This window comes from Muscardinus avellanarius, assembly GCF_963383645.1.
Source record: "Muscardinus avellanarius genome assembly, chromosome: 10".
In the NCBI taxonomy this organism is placed as follows: domain Eukaryota; kingdom Metazoa; phylum Chordata; class Mammalia; order Rodentia; family Gliridae; genus Muscardinus; species Muscardinus avellanarius.
This window is the reverse complement of record NC_137796.1, coordinates 100403599-100424053: the sequence shown is the minus strand read 5'-3', so window position 1 is coordinate 100424053 and position 20455 is coordinate 100403599. Positions and strand designations below refer to the sequence as shown.

At 52.0% G+C, this 20455-nt stretch overlaps 1 protein-coding gene across 2 annotated transcripts in view; it reads right to left on the bottom strand.

The window, feature by feature from the left end:
• MYH11 (myosin heavy chain 11) overlaps positions 1–20455 on the bottom strand; it is a gene marked incomplete at both ends in the record, with an annotated part of 82571 nt that overhangs the window by 37835 nt on the left and 24281 nt on the right. Inside the window, 7 exons of one of the 2 annotated variants that reach the window (XM_080702417.1) lie at positions 1289–1384; positions 5291–5434; positions 8804–8902; positions 10666–10729; positions 11548–11640; positions 13628–13648; positions 15643–15745. In XM_080702417.1, the coding sequence (XP_080558543.1) occupies positions 1289–1384; positions 5291–5434; positions 8804–8902; positions 10666–10729; positions 11548–11640; positions 13628–13648; positions 15643–15745 (620 nt within the window). The remainder of the gene's footprint in view (positions 1–1288; positions 1385–5290; positions 5435–8803; positions 8903–10665; positions 10730–11547; positions 11641–13627; positions 13649–15642; positions 15746–20455) is intronic. The other variant, XM_080702418.1, reaches the window with a different exon arrangement.

Sequence of the window (20455 nt, the reverse complement as noted above, 5' to 3'; positions counted from 1 at the left end):
TCCTGTCTCTGCCTCCCAAGCGCGGGGATTACAAGTGTGTGCCACCACGCCCGGCATAAGGATGCTTTTTAAGTCTAATCATTTCTCAAGTATTACACAGGACATACTTCTAATAAGGTGTTTGCCGCCTCTCTGACATTCAACTTAACTGGACCTCCTGCATTTTCTCTGGCACCACATTTGCAGGGAAATTTGAGGGCAATCTCCCCGCCTGGACCATATGTCCCACGAGAAGTCAAGTCCTGTCTCATTTCCTGCTGTGTTTAGTGCCTGGCTGGTAGTTGATGCTCAACAAATATTTGTAAACAAATGAGTGGAGGGTTTCAGGTCTGGACCACCCTGATTTGGGAACTTTCCACTGTAGGGTCTTCAGCAGTAGGAAGTTTGAAAAAGGAAAGATCAGTGATAACAACCTAGATTAACTGTTAATATCCCAGATACCCTCACCCAGAAATGCAGTAGGCCCCCTTACCATGGGGCATGTGTCCTAAGACCCCCCAGGGGACAGTATGGACCCCTCCATACACCATGGCTTCTCCTATACTTATATCCCTATGATAAAGTTTAATTTATAAACTGGGCATAGTATGAGGTTAACAACAATGATTAATAGTAAGATAGAAGAATTAACCCAAAGCAGGGCATGGTGGCACCGCCTGGAATCCCAGGACTTGGGAAGCTAAGATAGGAAGATGACAGGTTCAAGGACAGCCTCAGCAACTTAGCAGGACTGAGCTGAGCAACCTAGTGACACCCTGTTTCTAAACAAAAAACAAACAAACAAACAAGAGCTGAGGTGTAGCTTGGAAGTAGAAGGCCCTTGGGTTCTATCCCCGATACCACACAAGCACAATAAAGAATCATTAAGCCAGGCATGGTGGCACATGCCTTTAATTCTAATACTTGGGAGGCTGAGACAGGAGGATCACAGGTTCAAGGCCAGCCTTCACGACTTAGCAAGACCTTTAGCAACACAGTGAGGTGCTGTCTCAAAATAAAATAGGGGTAGGCGTGTAGCTCAGAGGTAGAGAATCTCAGAATTCAATCCCCAGTACAACCAAATTTAAAAGTAGAATAATTATATAATAGCAGGTTGCAATACAAGTTACATGAATGTGGGCTTTCTCCCTCAAACTCTCTTCTTGCACCAAACAATATCTTCAGACCACACGTGACCACAGGGGGCTGGATCCAAAGACTGAGACCCTGGGTAAGGAAGACTGGTGACCGGCCGGGACCGGCCGTCTCACCTCACAGCCATCTGTTCCTGGGAAAGGGCGGCAAGTACCTGTGTTATCTGGCATGGACGCCTGGTCTGTGTTTCTTTCCTTCTTGAAGACAATATTTCCAAGCTGTAGGACAGATGACACCACCTTCAGTATGGCTGAGGGGAGAGAAGAGCAGACCAGATGCAGCATCAGCACCAAAATGCTCAGAGGTTTGCACCTAAAAGTCACTGGGCCCCCAGAGCCAGCCATGCGGCAGGGACTGGTGAGCCTTAGCCCATGGACCAAGTGTGGCCCACTGACCGCTGTTATAAATAAAGTTTTATTGGGACACAGCAATACTCATTCATTTATTAAACCATGGGTGCTTTCGTGTTACATTGGCAGAGTTGAACAGCTGGAACAGACTTTGCATAGCCCATAAAGGCTAAAATACTTACTATTAGCTGGGCATGGTAGAACATGCCTGTATTCCCAGTACTTGGGAGGCTGAGGCAGGAGAATTGCAGGGTCAAGGTCAGACTCAGCAACTTAGTAAGAACCTCAGAAACTTAGTGAGAACCTCAGAAACTAAGTGAGACCCCATTTCAAAATAAAAAATAAAGTGGGCTGGGCTATCTGGCCTTTACAGAAAATGTCTATCCCTTCCTGCTACAGAGAGCGATGAGGGTGAATGAGCTACAAGTATGAGCAATGAAATTGATGTATCATGATACCAATGTGAACAAGGTGCCAAGTGAAAACAAGAACACACTGTAGAGAATAGTAGGGTTGAGAGCAGGAAAAACTAATCCACACTGTTGGAAGCCAAATAATGGCTATCCTTGACTGGGGGAAGCTGCTGGAAGGAGTGTGGGGAGCTCCTGGGTGATCAGGTGCAAGTACCACAGGTTATAAGAATTTACTGAACTTAGGGTGTACCACTTAGGATATACACTATTTTCTAAATGTATGTCACATATATACCAATACAAGGGTGTTTAAAAAAAATCCCTGTGCTTCTTAACATACCCCACTGGGTGTACAAAATGCTCATTTTATATACCCAATGCCAAGGTGAAGAAGGTGGACATTTTTTCCCCACTGTTGTCCAGGTGTCTTCAGATAGAAATACGGTGTTCCCAGAATACTTGGAATCTTCAGACTCCATACTCAGTCCACGTTGCTGCTAAAATGGGTTCAGTGTAAGAAATGCTTTCAACACCATGAATTTTTGGAGAGTTTGGGGGGCTGCCCTAATCATCTTAGGATTCTCCAAGCCTCACCCAAGGTCCACATACACATGGTAAGGGAGGAAGGAAGGAGTGATGGATGGATGGATGCATGGATGGGCAGATGGATGGATGCCGGATGGATAGATGGATAGATGAACATAAGATGAGCAGAGGAGGATGGATGGATGGATGGACGGATGGATGGACGGACGGACGGACAGGTGGGTGGAGGATGGATGGAGAATGGGTGCAAGACGGGTGGGTGGGTGGAAAGCGGGTGGACACACAGGGAGAAGATGCATGAGGGAATGATGGGTGGGTGGGTGGAGGAGGGACGAGTGATTAAGACACAGCTTGGCTTAGCTGAACTCAGGAGCACTGTCATGCAGAGTTCTGGCTTCCAGGCGGTCCTGGCAGCCCCTGCCTCCTTGGGATCCTCAGGCTACACTAGCACTTGCAAAGCCCTCTGCAGAGCTCCCCGCTCACCAGAGGGTCCTGGCCCAGCTCAGCTGGAGAAAGGTCTAGCTTCTGACTGTTCCCTGCCACAGAACTTTTCTCCCCTGAAGGAATGAAGCTGCAGCTGGCGGGGCACTGCACAGACAGCTCCTCTTAACAATAACACCCTAAAAGGGGTGTCGGCCTCGCCCCAGGGCTGCCTTGTGGCCAGAGCATTCTGTGCTGCGAGTGGCTGTCCTGGGCACGGTGGTTCTGGGCATCCTTGGCTTCCGACCACTAGATGGCAGTAGTGTCCTTGCCCTGGAGTTGTGCCCCACCAGGAATGTCTGCAGATACTGCCGGGCATCCCCTGAGGGACGAACTCACCCCTCTTGAGAAACCCTGGCGCAAGGGCAGAGCAGATGGACGGGGATGGTGGGGACTCAAGAGGCCCCCAGCCCATACTGCCCCAGGGAGCGCCGCGCCCAGTGTTGCCAGAACTTCTGACCTTTCCGAAGATGATGCAAACCCAGATTTTTATGTGAAATCTGTCCCTGTTTAAATGCTAGAAGCCAATTTTAAGTTATTTTCGAAGGCTGTAGTAACCAGAGCATCTAATAGGCTTATGAGCCACCCGTGTGTGTGTGTGTGTGTGTGTGTGTGTGTGTGTGTGTGTTTCGCTGGGGATTGAAACCAGGAGCATTCTACCTCTGAGCTATACTCCCAATCCTATTTTATTTCTTATTTGCCAACAAGGTCTTACTGAATTGTAGAGGGCCTCCCTAAGTAGCCAGGGCTGGCTTTGAGGTTCTCCTGACTCAGCCTCCCAAGTACTGGGATTACAGGCATGTGCCGCCACGCCCAGCTCCAATTGTTACTCTTCAACTAAACCTATACTGAATATCCTGGTACCTTAAGGGGGAAAAGAAAGATTTAGCAAATGCTTGGCACACACAGCAAGCACTTAAATCATTATTTTTGTTTTTTTAAAGCAGGATTAGAAACACAACTGACCTGTTTCTCAAATAAAACAAACCATACTTAGGGAGTCCGGGGCATTAGACTCTGCGGTGGGAGCCTGGCCAAAAGCCACAGACACTATCCATTTGTCATCTGGGTCCTAGAACCTTCTTTTTCCGGACTGCAGGTTGTCTCAAAGGAGCTGTCCCTCCCTGTGCACCGAATTTCAACAATCAGCCATATTCTGGGGCTTCCAAGGGGCGTGGGAAGGGAAGAAACTTTTCCACAATCTTGCCCTTAGTGTTTCCAAAACAGATGACCCTCCAAGGCCGAGCCACGTCCGACCCAGAAGGACAAATGTTTCCAGAAGCGCAGTGTCCAGACCAGGACTCTCTCCCCCAGCTGCCCGTGTGTTTCTTGGCCATGTGGTGAATGATATTGGTCAATACTGGCCTATGGGCAGAAATGCCTTCCCGGGAAAGCTTGGCAAACCTGCCCTCTCGTCAGCTGCTCTCCTTCCCTTGGCCTGATCCTAAGGAGGCTGGCATCTCCACCTTCAGCTCCTAGAGGCGTCTACCCTGCCCTGGGCTTCCAGCAACCCTGCTCTACCCACGAGCTCACAACATGCACATCGGCCCAAGCCCACCAATCAGAGCCGAGGAGACCCGTTCAGAGACATAAACGGGAATATAAATCCACAGGACTTGAGCGCCAAGAGACCGCCATCAGGCTTCCACAGTTGTTGTGTGATGGTGGAGGGGAAACCAGGTTCTAGAGAAACTGAGTCCTGCTGTCCCCAAAAGCAGCAGCCCCAAAAGTCTTCATGTTATGAGTGGGCTGCTTTCCTTCTTACGTAAGCCAATTTGGGTCCCTTGCAAGTGAAAAAGCCCTACCTTAGCCTTAGCACCTTTCTAGAACACAAACAAAACACCCACGGTAGAACCCATTTTCCTCCAACTCTGTGTGTGTGTATGTGTGTGTGTGTGTGTGTGTGTGTGTGTGTGTGTGTGTGTTACTAGAGACTGAACCCAAAGACATTCTACCTCTGGGCTACACACCTTGCTTCTTATTTTTGTTTTGAAACAAGGTCTCACTAAGTTGGTGAGGCTGGCCTCAAATCTGCAAATCATCCTGTCTCAGCCTCCTACCACCACACCCAGCTCAACTGTGTGTGTGTGTGTGTGTGTGTGTGTGTGTGTGTGTGTGTGTGTTACTGGGGATTGAATTCAAAGACATTCTACTCTCTAGATACACCCCAGCCTGATTTTACTTATTTGAAAAAAGGGTCTCATTAGGTTGCTGAGACTGGCTTTGAACCTGTGATCTTCCTGTCTCAGCCTCCCAAGTACTGGGATTAGAGTCATGTGCCACCTTGCCTGGCTTGTTTTTGTATGTTTGTTTTTTTAGGAGGTGAGCAGAGGGCCATCCCTCGTGACCCCTAGTGTGGACACCCACCTAGCTGCTCCTCGTCATTGAAGCCCATGATGGACATGGCCTCCAGCGTCTCCTGGAACATCTCGTCGTCCTGGGCAGCGGGGATGGGCACGTAGCCGTTGGAGAGAAATGTGTAGTTGTTGAAACCCTCCAAGAGCAGGTCACCTGGGAGGAGAAGAGGAGGATATAGTGAAGAAGATGCAATGACTTTCAGTAAACAGGGGCCTGGAGAATTCCTTTCCCTGCCTCCAGGCGTGGATGGTGTAAGCCCTCCTCTTACATCAGCATGTAGACGGCCTCATGCCACCATCAGACTCCTACGCGAGGCAGGTTGTGTGCGGCTCCAGGTGCGTAGCAGCCGAAATCCAGCCTCGAGTCCCAGCTAAGCTGCAACCCGGGACGGGAGCCCGGCTACCTGGAGGACCCACCTGCCTTAGTCTCAACTTCCTCCTGGACAAAGCTGGACAAAGTCTCAAGTTCCTCCTGGACAAAGCCGTCTGAAGAGTAGATCTTTTTGTTGTTCTATTAGTTATATTTTTACCCCAAATCATGTGCATGGAGTTTCTAAAATCAATTATTACTGAAAGTTTTATAATAAAAAATACCTTCATGTCCATTCTCTACTATATCAACCCTACAAGAAACATTTTTTATCTTTTAGCTGTTTCTTCTGGTAGTTACCACTATCGCAAAATATAGTATGCTTACTATATATAATACTATACATAGCACCTTAGACCATACCATAATATACGGTATGCTATGTATAATATATACTGTAGCCTATAATATACTGCTATACTATAGTACAACACACAATACATAGGATAATCTGTGCTATTATACATGATAGGCTATTTCTGGGTTTGACACGCTTAGGTATACTGTGCTGACTTCCTGCTTTGGGGGAGGAAGATTTAATTCTCTCACGCCACCTTTCCTTTCTTCCAGCTATTTGTAGTTGAACAAGTAGATAAGCCTTATATCAAGGGAGGGCAAATCTGGCCCACTGGTTGTTTTTGTAAATAAAGTTTTATTGAAACACAGCCACTCCATTTCTTGTCTGCTTTCAGGTTATAACAACAGAGCTGAGTAGCCACCACAGGATCCATATGGTCGTCAAAATCTAAAACATTTACTATCTGGCCCTTTAGTGAAAATATTTGCTAATCCTTGTTTCTATTTTAGCTCTATTAAGGATTGTTCCTGCAAAGCCATGTTCTTTTGTGTGTATGTGCATGTGTGCGCGCGCACGTGTGTGTGTGTGTGTGTGTGTGTGTGCGTGTGTGTGTGCGTGTGCTACTAAGGATTAAACCCAGGGGCCTTCTACCTCTGAGCTATACCCCAGCTCTATTTTATTTTCATTTTGAAACGAGGTCTTGCTAACTTGCAGAGGGTCTCGCTAAGTTGCTAAGAATGTCCTCAGTCCTGCGATCCTCCTGTCTCAGCCTCCCAAGTAATGGGGTTACAGATGTGAGCCACCATGCCCGGCTACAAACTCATAGTTTGTCCTGGTTTCGCCTTTTTCCTAGAAATTTACTATCGCTTTCTTTCTCTTGGCTATATATGCTTTTACAACTCCTTCAAGACAGCAAGATTCCTCTTCCAAATCCATCTTTAATTAGGCTGGATTTGAAATACTTTTAGGGAGACATCAGCGAGATACTTTTCTTGCTAAACCCAGGTCTTTTATGGGTCAGGTCACTTGGAAGCGACTAGATAAACTCAAGGTTAAAGGGGCCCAAAGCACCAATTAACTTGAGCGCTTGGTAAGTGGAATCCCTGATTCAAGTCACACGGACTCGGGCCTCAGCCAAGACTTCATTACGTGCAGTACGGAGGAGTTAAAAGGACTTCATTCTCTCTGAGCCCCTGGCCTCTCCCAGCTCTATCTATCATGGAGAATTCAAATGGCCCCAGGAATGTTAGCCATTGGCCTTATCCTTGACCAATTTCTGGAAGACCAGAGGCAGAGCGCAAAACCAGAACCCAACTTCCCAGACCGCCAAATGGTTATAGTTTCAAACACGGTCTCGCTAGGTTGCCGGGAGTCTCGCTACGTTTCTGAGACTATCCTCGCGCCTGTGACCCTCCCGTTTCAGCCTCCCGGGTACTGGGATTATAAGCATGAGCCACCACGCCCAGTTTAAGGATTGAGATTTAAATCACACACGATTCTGCCCTTCGTGACAGAGTCCTGCAATACACCCACCACAGCGAAGATGAGGTGCACGTATCTTTGTGGTAATTTCCTAAACCAAAATACTTAACCCGGGGCCATGAAACTGATGGAAAGCAACATTTTATATTGTTTTCATAACATTTTAGACTTAATTACTAGGATGCAGGCTCTACTGCAAACCTGTAGCCGCTGCCATAGTCCTATTATCGACAATTGTTTGTATATATATATATATATATATATATATATATATATATATTTTGTGTGTGTGTGTGTGTGTGTGTGTGTGTGTGTGTGTGTGTGTGTGGTACTAGGGATGGAATCCAGGGCATTCTATCTCCAAGCTACACCCCCAGCTCTATTTTATTTTTTATTCTGAAGCAGGGTCTTACTATAAATTGCAGAGGGCCTCACTAAGTTGCTGAGGCTGGCCGCGAACCTGTGACCCTCCTGTTTCAGGCTCCCAAGTGCTGGGATTACAAGCACGTGCTCCAAGCCCAGCTTGTATATTATTTTAAGAGTTGTATTGGAATGTGACCACCAGTTACAATTTCCGGCTGGAACTTGGTATATGGCATACCACGTTTGTATGAAGAAAATGTTTCCCACGGTGAAGCCTGGCAAGCCTCAGTCCTCTGCCTGTTTTGGGAAATAAAGTTTTATCTCAACATAGCTATACTACATTGGTTCGTGAACAGCCTGTGGCTGTGTTTGCACGACAATGTCAGAGTTGACAGAAGCCCCAAAATTTATTGTTTGGCCTTTTATAGAAAAAAGGTTGAACTGGGCACAGCAATCCATGTATCTGGGAGGCTGAGACAGGAGGGTCACAGGTTTAAGGACGGCCTCAGGAAGTAGTGAAAGTCTCATCAACGTAGCGAGAGGTTGGTTTATTTTTTCAAAATAAAAAAATAATAAAATAGGGGTTAGCTTGGAGGTAGGATGCCCCTGGGTTTAAACCCTAGTACCACCATAAATAAATTTGTTGACATCTGTCCTACAAAGGCCACCTCAAAATCTTCAAAACATGTGTAATGAAAAGTCCTCGATTCCACTGTGCCCTCGAAACCCTTCTAAAATCAGAATGCACTGTGTAGACTTGCAAGTGTTATAAGCTGACAAAGTACAGGTTGTATGTAATTCGATTGGACTTGGTTAATGACCTAACGTCTAATGGTGTCCTAGGTCACATAATAAGTGCTCAGTAAACGATCACGAGCCACGTGGGCTCCGCGGACGGAGGCGAGGCGGCGCACCTGTCACCCGCAGGCATTCCTCTCTCCGGAGCATCTCTGCTCTCTTAGCTGGTCACTCACCCTGCACCCCAACACCGGCCACCACCGGTGACTTACTTTTCATCTTCTCCTTGGCTCCAGCAAGCAGGTAGTAGAAGATGTGGAACGTCCTCTCGTCTCTGGCTTGGCGGATGGCCCGCGACTTCTCCAGCAGGTCTGGTTCGGGAGGAGTTAAGGATTCTGGGGAGAGTGTGAGCGTTCCACTCACAGCCCAGCCTCCCTCACTCCGCCATATCCTGCCAGTGTCTGGAGGAGACATCTCCAGCTGGACGGGGCTCCCCAGAGAGCTCTGGAGGGCTGGCTCGGAGCTGGGCAGGGCCGGCCGTCCTGCCCGCTCCCCACGGGCCGACCACCTCGCGTTCTAACTTCGGCCATTGCTCCTGAGACAAATGATAGTCCTGGTGTTGCTAGCAGATGCCAGGCCCCAGAAAGAAGTAAAAGAGAACGAAGCAGAAAAAGAAAATCATAAAGGATGAAAATAAGCCGGGTGTGGTAGCACACACCTGTAATCCCAGCACTTGGGAGGCTGAGACCGAAGAATCAAAGGTTCAAAGCCAGCCTCAGCAACCTAGCAAGGCTCTGTTTTAATATATTTTCTATATGCATATATACATGTATATATTTAAACACGGGAATAAAAAGTCTCAGGATGAAGGGCTATCATAGGCCCCTGAGAGTGAGATGTTTCCCCGGCAGCCATTGTCCTAGCCTCTTCTTTAAAATGAGCCCTCTTTGGGCATCTGATAGTAAAGCAATGATGCCCTCCCTGACCCGTGTACCCTGTGCCGAGTGCGTGACACACGTCACCACACGTGAGCCTTGCCCGCCGCCCCAGGGTGAGATGCAGGTATTGTCTGCATTCCCAATACCAGGAAACTGAGGCTCAGTGTAACACGTCGGGGACCTGGGACAGGACTGGAGTCACCTTGAAGAGACGCCGCTCCCTCCTCCCAGAATGGGGCCCAGGAATAAATGAGATATTATGTGCCAAGGGCCCCGGAGTGAGGCCAGCTTGCCACGCCCCTTTCGTTGGGCTGGTGATTGTAAACCCAGCAACGGTGCCAAAGCCTCTCTTCCCAGGAAGCCCTTGAGTTAGGGAGCTCTGGAACCTTCCACCTCTCGGGAAGACCACGGTATCCTAAACATTCTATGCCACCCTCTGGTCCCGGCGTAGCCCATGGTTACCCCGCAGCAAAACACACCGACCTTGTCCTACCGGGGTGGTGAGGAGAAAGAGCCCGCCGACGCGGCTCGCAGGGGCCCTGGGTGCTGGGTGCAGACGAGGCCCGCGGGCTCAGATTAGACAGGGGCCTGGGACGTGGTGTGGCGGGACGGGGGACCACGACCTGGCCCAGTGGCGCTGGGACAGAGAAGAAATGGCTGTGTGTGTATGCGTGTGTGTGCGTGTGTGTGTGTGTGTGTGTGTGTGTGTGTGTGTGTGTGTGATTAGGGATTGAACCCAGGGCATTCTACTTCTGAGCTAGACCTCCGCTCTATTTTACTTTTTTATTTTTGAAACAGGATCTGTGGGTAGGTTGCTGAGGACCTCACTAAGTTATTGAGGCTGACCTCCAACCTGTGATCCTCCTATCTCAGCCTCCTAAGCTCCGGGGTTACAGGCTTTACATCGGCGAGGCGGGCGCCACCTGATGCCATTCCACTGGTGAGGCACAGAGAGGCGGAGGAACTGGCCCAACGCTACTCAGCTGGAGCGAGACCCAGCAGGAATGGACGCAGGTGGCTTGGGCTCAAGCCTGGGCCCACCTTTGTGTCCCCCTGCACCACAAGGCCAGTCAGAAACAGACCCTGGAAGAACTCAAGGGCCTGGGGAGGGAACCCTGCCTGGGCCCCTGGGCTTTGGGCAGGAGGCTGGGGTGCTGAGGGGGATCCCCCGCGGCCCAGGCTCAGCCATAGGATACACGTCTCGATGTTGGCTCCCACGATGTAGCCGGTGACGTCAAAGTTGATGCGGATAAACTTGCCCTGCCAATAGGAAGACAGTCACAGGTGGCCGGCCCCATGTCGCGGGGGAAGGGGGGGGCTCAGGGAGCCTTTTGGGGGGCCATGGGGGATGGTTCTTGAAAATACTCAGAGCCTCGCGGGCCTGCCTGTCCCAAGGAACTGCCAGGGTCTGCAGAGTCGGGGACAAAGGAACTCTTAAAGCCCTCTCGGGGCGGTGTCCCCCCCCCCTCACAGCCTAAGCCCTTGGCGGCCGGCCCTGTGTGCAAGGTGGGGAAACTGCGCCGGCCCCCTGTGGAGTGAGCCTCCTCTGTGGGACAGGTGAGCAGAAGCGGGGCTCAGGGGCAGCCCCCCCTCCACCCCACCACCCCGTCCACGCACTGCCTGGGATGTCCGGCAGCGGGAGGAGGCCATGGCTCTGACCCCAGGGCTCCCGGGAGACCTTCCCTCGGAGAGGACACGCCCCCTGCTCCCCGCCTGCTCCATCACTCCACCCCTTCCTCCTTCTCAGCAGGTGACAGAGGGCGCGGTCCTTTTCCACACCAGGCGCATCATAAATGCTCAGTAAATATTAAGTGAATTAGGAATGTCAAATGCCTAACTGTATCTCATATGTGACGGATGCTTCATGAATAATCATCCAGTGAATGAAGAGCAGGGCCCTTGGGAGACCACGGGGTCAAGACAGGACTAAAGATGCCCAGAAAACTGCCGCTGCTTCGCACAGCTCCGCCCCTGCAGGCTGGCACTGCCCACACACATACGCCCAGCACTCTCAGGCAGGGGCGACACCAGGGGGACTCGGGCCTTTTCCAGAAAACCTGCCCGGCTCTGCTACTTACAAATCGTGAGGAGTTGTCGTTCTTGACAGTTTTGGCGTTGCCAAAAGCCTCCAGGATCGGGTTTGCTTGGAGAAGCTGCTTTTCCAGCTCACCCTAAAAGTCATTTGCAGCTTGTTATTAGAGACGGCAACCCGGGTCCTGACAGTCCAGCCCAGACAGGTGTTACTGACTGCCAGGTCCCCTTTATCTCTTGCCCCTCTCGGACCCCTGACGATAGCGGTCAGATTTACTGGCCGGTTTCAGAAGAACTTTCTGATAGCCAGGACTTCTGTCCCTAGGAAGACTCCTTTTTCTACGATAAAGACCTGCTCATCTGCACACCACCGGGACATCATTTATGTCCTAGTAAATGGTGCCCCAGAGCTGCACCGTGCACAGTGGACCCCACCGTAAGACAGCCCTGCTGCAGCTCAGGTCTAACGGGCTCACGATGCCCCCCCTTCTGCTTGCACTTAAACAGTTGTTTTTTTTTTTTTTCACGTTGCAATGTTTTTTGCATCAAGACTGGTTTTCTGACGTCTCCTATGCAACACAAGTCAGGAGGGTGCAAACTCCGCGGGAATCCTTTCTCCTGGCTGCAGAACCAAGCTTCCAAGCAGGTTGCCTGAGCTCCATTCATGGGGTTAAGTGCAGCTGAGGCCCTGCACGGCGCCGCCCCCCGCAGGACTCCTGTGCGCAGAGGCAGTCAGTGCCCAACCATGGTAGCAAAGGGCCGACCAAGCAAGTCAAGCCGGGGAAGCAGAGGAGCTGCTGGGGCGGCGGCTGCAGCCTGGCCCCGGCCGCTCTCGGGGACGCGCGGGGCTTTCTCCTCGTCCTCCTTCCTGCCTCTTCCTCCCCTCTCAGGCTGTGGTGCAGGTTGAACAGGAGCGGAGAGGTGTCTGGCAGGGAGGCCCTGGACACGCCTGCAGCATCGTCCACAGGGCACAGAACAAGAAGCTCCTAGTTATCCTTGGGGTTGTCTGTTCCCAGGCCCACGTCCTCCCAGGAGCAAAACCCCGGTCGCAGGGGCCCGCCAGCCCGCGGGGAACTGTCCTGACCTCTGACTCTGGAGACAGACAAGGGACGTCACGGCTTCCCTTGGCTAGCAGGAGGAAGACTAAAGACATGGCTTCTGTCTGTCTGCACAAATCTGGGTTTCCAATGGTTCCCACCCCCAAAGCTGCTCATCTAGGGTAAGGATCCTATCAAGTGGGGAAGGTCCCGCCAGGAGAGCTTTAAACACGGGAACTCGCTTGATGCACTAGGGCCCAGAGAGGTAAGTGCTTTGGCCAAGGTCACGCAGGCGCACAGCGCAACACAGAATTGGCTTCTCTCCTCTGGTCTGCAATACCATCGCCTAGCGCCGTGCTAGGATGGATTGCACGTGCTCTCTCTAGGTGCCACAGAAGCCCCCTGGGGTCTCCTCCAGGGTGGGGCCCATGTGCCGGCCTCCCAAGCTCTGTGTTAGAGACGAGTTCACACGCGCAGAGGTCTCAGGGGACCAGGCCGCATGTCGCCGCGTAGCCCGGGCCTTACCATCCACCAAGCTCGTGCATCGCGACCGCGCAGCTGTGTGTGAGCCGGGGTCAAGCGACCAGCATGCAGGAGACAGGCACACACTGCACTCGCATGCACGAGGACACACGGGTGCACGGGGCGGGGCCGGGGCAGACTGGGGATGGCGGCAGGGTCGGGGCACGCCATAGCTGTGCCGTGGAGCCTCGGGCCTGGCGGTCCTAAAGCGCTCAGCCAGAGGGATGGATGTCTCGAGGTCGTTCGGGTCAGGGGTACCAGGGGTGGACACACTGGTGGGAAGGGTGGGGGGCTTGTCTGAATTGGGGAGTCCATCCCGGGCTGGGGCACAGGCTGAGGGGTTCCCAGGGGGTCCCTGCAGGCAGCAAATGTGCCCAGACCCCGTTACTCTGGCATCAGAGTCCCACAGGACGAGGTGTCGGGGCGTGTGTCCGTTTGGGTCATGGACCTCGGGGGCCTGTCCCATCCTCTCAACAGTCGGGGGACTTGGGGGTGCAACAGGGTCATGCAGATCTAAATCCACTCCGTGCCTCCCGTCCACACCAGGAAAACACTCTCATTTACTCACGTAGGCAAAAGATGGGCCTTGCTGTGGTCAAAGGACACGGTATGAAACAAACGTCAGTATTATTGCAATTACACGCACATCGGGAGCTGGGGAGGAGCGGCTTCAGCCCCCCTCCATGGCGTGGACGTCCCACAGCTGGGCCAGCTCCTTCTTCTCTCTATTCCTCCCTCTTCCAGACATTTCAAAGTGTTTTCATAATTGTTGGGCCAGGATGGACTCCTTAAAACAGGACCCAGTGCCTGAGGTCTGCTTACCTCTGCAGGGGAGGCCCTTGATAAACACTAGCTGTTATTAGTGGGCATCCTTTCTTTCTCTTTGGTGCTGGAGATCAAATCCAGGGGTGTTCTACCTCCAAGTTGTACCCCCGGCTCTTTTTATCTTTGTTTTGAAACAGGGTCTCACTAGGTTTCTGAGGGTCTCGCCGAATTGCTGAGGCTGCCCTCGAACGTGTGATCCTCCTGTCTCAGCCCCCCAAGTCCTGGGATCACAGCCGTGTGCCACCACACCTGGCTAATGAGCATCGTTTCTTATTTTTAACTGCATGGGGTAAGGGGAGGCAGAGGGAGCTGTGTTCTCCCGGCACGCTGGGGCTGTCTGTCCCTACACACTGGCTAGAAGCCAGCGTGTTGGCCACTCCTCTGACACGCCAGGCCTGGGTCCCTGCACATGTTCTAGGAAGAAAGGTACCTAAAGCTACCACCCCGGGGCCTCCAAACAAGCTGGTCTGGTGGCTCCCAGAGCCAGCCCTGAGGGGCCGAAGCAAGATCCAAACTGGCCGGAAGCCGTGCCACGCCGCGCCGGGGTCAGAGCGCCCCTCTACCATCCTCCTGTCCCCCGACTGTAGGCCGAGGTCCGGAAGAGACGTGGGCCACTGCTCTTCCCTCGCCTGGGACAGAGGGGGCGAGGCAGGGGAAGAGGAAGAGGCCCACCAGGGACACTCCAGGAACCTATTCTTCTCTTCTTCGCTGGCCCCCGGTCCCACTAGTTCACTGCAATTCCTTTGGAGGATTTCTTTCTTTTTTCTTTTCTTTCTTTTTTTTTCCTTGCGGGTTTGGGATAGAACCCAGGGGTATTTGACCTCCGAGCTACACCCCCTGCCCTATTTTCTTTTGGGGGGGGTGGTACTGAGGATCCTGGAAGCCCTTCTACCTCCGGGCTATACTCCCAGACTTATTTTATATTTTTTATTTGGAAACAGGATCTCTTAAACCAGCGAAACTGGCTTCAAACCAGCATGATCCTCCTGTTTCCACCTCCCAACTGTGGGGATTACAAGCGTGCGCCACCACGCCCGGCTATTCTTTATTTTGAAACCGGGTCTCACTGAGTGGCAGAGGGCCTCACTAAGTAGCTGAGGCTGTCCGTGAACCGCAATCCTCCGGTCTCAGCCTCCGGGATGCTGGGATGACGAGCGTGCACCACCATGCCCGGCTCCTTTGGAGGTTTTCTATGGGCCCTCTCTCTATTTGTGTCCCAGCTCCACCACTACAGGGTCACAGCTCCCCCTGGGCCTCGTCCCAGCAGTGTCCCGCACAGAGCAGAGCCTGAATCCACGGCCCAGGGCCCCTCCGAGTGTCCCCAACATCTTGTCATCCGGGGGCCAGTGACACAGAGGATGGCACAAATCCAAGGTGTGCCTCCAACCCGGGGGCCTCAGGGGTTCACTTAAAGGAGGCGCTCCTGGCCGGGGTGATCGTGTCCGGCCCCGGGCCACCTGACGGTGCCTGGAGACATTTTGGGACATCAGGGCTGGAGGGGACACGTGCTTTGTGTATCCAGCAAGTGGAGGCCAGGGGTTACAGATGACTGTCCCGCAGCGCACAGGGCCCCACGACAGAGCTGTCTGGTCCAAAGGGACAATGGAGCCTGGTGTGAGCGGACCCGAGTGGCGGGAGAGGGCTGGCTCCCGGCCCCTTGGGACACCGAGTCCAGGGAGCTGGCCGCCCTGGGGAGAAGCCGCGGGCCTGGGTATGTGGCGCTCTGACGGCAAGACCGCCACGGGACCCGCCACTCACCGTGATACTGGTGTCCTTCTTGCCCTTGTGGGAGGACGCCACCACGGCCAGGTACTGGATCACCTTTTTGGTGTTCTCTGTCTTGCCGGCTCCAGACTCACCCCTGAAAGACACGGGGACGGTGACCCCCCCAGAAATAACCCGGGTGGGCGCTCCTCCTGGGGTGACCGCCCAACAGCTCCACAAACTGGAGCCATAATGGCCATCGCTGCCATTCCCTGGGAGGGGAAACTGAGGCTCCCGGAGGGGCGCAGCTTGCCCAAGACAGCCTGGCAGGGGCCGAGCTGAGACTCACGCCTGGGTCTAATAGTCAATCGACGACGCCTGGGAGATGTGGGAATGGATTCGGAAGAGGAGGGTGGACAGAGCAGCCACGTTTTGCCGTGAAGGTCCAGACTTCGGTCTGTGTGTGTATGTGGGAAAGAGGTGGTGGTGGTACTGGGGATTGACTCCAGGAGCGCTCTACCACTGAACTAAATCCCTGGGTGTTGCCGGGCGTGGTGGCGCACGCTTGTCATCCCCGCGCTTGGGAGGCGGAGACAGGAGGATCGCGCAGGTTCGAAGCCAGCCGCTCTGGCGTAAGGGACCCTGTTTCAAAAATATAAAATAGGTCTGGGAGTGTAGCCCAGAGGTAGAAGGGCTTCCAGGAACCCCAGTACCACCAAAAAAATAAAAAATAAAATAAAAATAAATGAATAAATAAGTCCCTGGGTGTTTTTGTTATTTTGTTTTATTTTACGGCACTAGGGATTGAACCTAGGGGTATTCTACCTCTGAGCTACACCCCAACACTATTTTTTATTCTTTACTTTGAAACAAGTTCTCACTAAGTTGTAGAGGGCCTAAGTAGCTGAGGCTGGCCACAAACCTGCGATCCTCCTATCTCAGCCTCCCACATACTGGGATTACAAGCATGCACCACCACACCCGGCTTGTAATTTGAATTTTAATTTGAGACAGGGTCTTGTAAGTGACCCAGGCTGGCTTTGAACTTGTGATCTTCCTGTCTCAGCCTCTCAAGTTGCTGGGGTTACAGGCATATGCCACAGCACCAGGCTGCAACTGTCTATTTTTAAGACATCACTAGCATTGTTGTATACAGAAAGGTCAGGCAAAAGCGAGTTTTCAGGGAAAAACACAAATACCTCGCTGAGGAGCAGGGCCTAAGATGTAAGGGGCCCCGGGAATCCCACCATGGGCACCAGGTGCCAGCTAATGGTCTCAGGCACGTCCCGGAGGATCGATGTGGTTGAAGTAATGGAAACCAAAGTGTACATGACTAATGTTTTTTGATAGGCAGCTCTTTGTCTTATCAAAAAGAATACTCCTAGAAGCCGGGTGTGGCGGTGCAAGTCTGTAATTCCAGTACTTGGGAGGCTGTGACGGGGAAGATCGCAGGTTCAAGGCCAGCCGCCGCACCTTAGCAAGATGCCCAGAAATCTAGTGAGACTGTCGCAAATAAAAAATAAACAGGGCCGAGGCTGCAGCTCAGAGGTAGAATGTCCCTGGTTTCCATGTCTAGTGTCATAAAAAAAAAAAAAGAAAAAAGAAAAAGAAAAAGAGAGATACTCCTAGAATATGACGGGTAGATTTTTTTTTTTCTTAGTTTGGGAGATTGAACCCAGGGTCATTCTACCTCCGAGCTACATCCCCAGCACTATTTTTTATTCTTTATTTTGAAACAGGGTCTCACTGAGTTGCGGAGGGCCTCACTAAGTAGCTGAGGCTGTCCGCGAACCGCTATCCTCCTGTCTCAGCCTCCCGAATGCTGGGATTACACGTGTGTGCCACCACGCCCGGCACAGGTAGATTTTTGACCAGCTAGTCTTCATGAGCCAGCTGCCTGTCTTGGCCACCAGACACCGCCACTGAAGGACTAATTTACCCAAGGTTCCAGAGCTGCCTCGGGCTCCCCCAGTTTATAAATTCTATAGACTAGTACAGAAGGTGATAATTAGAACTTAAGACTATTCATCCTTACTAAGTTGCTGGGAGCCTCACCAAGTTGCTGAGGCTGGCCTTGAACCTGCGATCCTCCCGTCTCAGCCTCCCAAGTGCTAGAATGACGGGTGCGCTACCACCCGGCTCCTCTCATTCTGTTTTTGTGTCTTCCTTTCATTGCCTAAATCTCTCATTTTCTGAGCTCACTTAATATTCTAAAATATAAGAGGGTTTTTTTTTAAGTCTGGAAAATAACCCCCTCAAGGTCAGCTCAAGGTTGTCTATGCTGAGCTGGCGCCACCGGTGCCGCTGCGGCATCCGTGCTTCTTCTGATTTAGGAAACAAAGAAATTAATTTTTCTTCTGCCAAGAGCCCATTAATAACTGCTTATGGCTAAAAAGAAAAAAAAGAAAGAAAAAAGAAAAGAAATAAGAAAGGAACACGTGTGTGCTGGCTCCGTCCTAAGGCCTCAGCGTTCCTGAGTCTCCTGGGGAAACGATGGCTGGGGGGAGTGGAAGCGGATGACCGCAGGTCATTTACTGTAGGAAGTGGAGGAGGAAGAGGACTTGAGGCGGGTCCACTCGAGGCCAGCCTGTGTTCTGTGTCTACTCTTTTTTCTTTTTCTTTTCGAGTACTGGGGATTGAACCCAGGCGCATTTGACCTCTGAGCTACATCCCCAGCCCTATTTTTTTTTAATTCTTTATTTTGAAACAAGGTCCCACTAAGTTGTGGAAGGCCTTACTAAGTAGCTGAGGCTGGCCGCAAACCTGCGATCCTCCTGTCTCGGCCTCCCAAGCGCTGGGAATCTGGGTGTGCGCCTCCATGCCCGGCTTTGCTCTTTTATTTTGACCCACAAGGAAGGGGGAAAGACAGAGGAAGGCGGCCTCCTGGCCTCATCAGAATTATTCCATACATTCTCGGCGGCCGCACTTGCCCTCAGAGGCTCTTGGAGAACGTTACCATTGCTCACAGAGCCAGGTCACTCAGTCATTGATAACACAGTATAAGGGATTCCGCGATGAGGTAAATGTCAAAATATTTGAGATTTCCAAAAAATAAACAATAAAAACAAAATAAAATAGGCCTGGGAATATAGCCCAGAGGTAGAAAAGCCCCTGGGTTCCACCCCCAGTACCACCCCTCCCCCCCAAAAAAAATATATATAGGGGTTTGGCCTGGAATCCACACTCTACCACACCATGCCCGACTTACTTAACAGATGGACGGGTCGACTGGAGGGAGGAAGTATGGATAGATGGACGGACGGACAGAGGGACGGACGGCCAAAAGGATTGATGGGTGAACAGATGAACGGATGGGTGGATGAAGGGATGGATATACGGGCAGGTGGATGGATGGAGATATATATATATATGATTGAGATCATCCCTTGCTGAAGGAGCTGGGTTTAGATCAGACCGAGAAGAAGAGGAAGAAACTCCTAGTGTAGGAAGCCTCCCATGTGGGTGGTCCTGAGCCCAAGATCAGAGACGCCGCCGGCTGGACGGCCGAGCTGCGCTGACCCGGAACACACGGGAACGCGCCTCACACCACCTGCCGCCCCCTCCCACGCTTGCCTCCCGACCCACCTGCCTCAGCCCCTACCACGGCAACAAAGATGTCAGTGGCCTTGGCCTCCCGCTCTGCCCCGGAGGGAGGGGGCCCCAGGCTCCAGGAATCTGCTTCTCCCCCTGCTGGGCTCAGCCGATTCCAAGTATTACCGATAAAAATAAATCGTCCCCGGAGGTTCTGCCAAAGAAAACAGCCAAGCTCCCGCGTGTAGGACTGGAGGGCGGTGGACTTGGGGCTGCTGCAGAGCTGTTCATGTCTTTACCCTGGTCTGAGCACCCTAAACTGCTGTCCTGGGTGCTGGGGAACTCGGGGCCCAGCTCCCCTCCTGGAGGAGTTGGCTGTGAGGATGAGACCTCCTTGCCCCAGGCGACCCTGCTGGACGGCAGCTCACCCCTCCAGCAGGGGCCGCTCCTGAGCGTGTGACCTGCACAGGGACGTACGTCCTGAGAAGGGCCTCCCCTCCATGCGGGGCTCCGACGGCGCCATCTTGAGATGTGTAATAGTTCTGGAACGAGGGACTCTGCATTTTACACAGTATGGACTGATCCCGGTGCCAGCGCCAGATGCCAACCCCAAGACTATTATGGCCCATCGTCTGCCTGTGGGGAGAAAGCCGACTGGCCCCACATCTCAGCTCTGCTCGGTCCCCAGTCCTCATGCGACCCCATCCTGCTGCCCGCCAGCCGTGCCCTCTGGCACTGTGCTGTCCAACTCCTACACATCCTGCAAAGCCCTGGTAAGCATCGCCTCTGTTCTGAAGATTATCCCTGGCTCCTTCTAGAAGAAGCAATGCCTACCTCCCCGACAGCTGTGTGTGAGTGTGTGTTTGTGTGTTTATGTGTATGTTAGTGTGTGTATGTGTGTGTGTGTATATGTGTATGTGTGTGTTAGTTACTATGAATGGAACCCAGGGGCATACTATCTCTGAGCTATAACCCCAGCCCTATTTTATTTTATTTTATTTTATTTTATTTTATTTTTTTGTGGGACTGGGGGTCGAACCCAGGGGCTTTCTAACTCCAGGATATACTGCCAGACCTATTCCATACTTTATTTGGAAACAGGGTCTCACTAAGTTGCTGAGAGCCTCACTAAGTAGCTGCGCGATCCTCCTGTCTCAGCCTCCCAAGCGCAGGGATTACAAGCATGCGCCACCACGCCCGGCTTATTTTTTCTTTTGAAATGGGGTCTCACTAAGTTGCTAAGAGCCTTGGTAAGGTGCCGAGGCTGGCCTTGAACCTGCGACCTTTCTGTCTCAACCTCCCAAGTACTGTGATTACAGGCCAGTGTGCCACCATG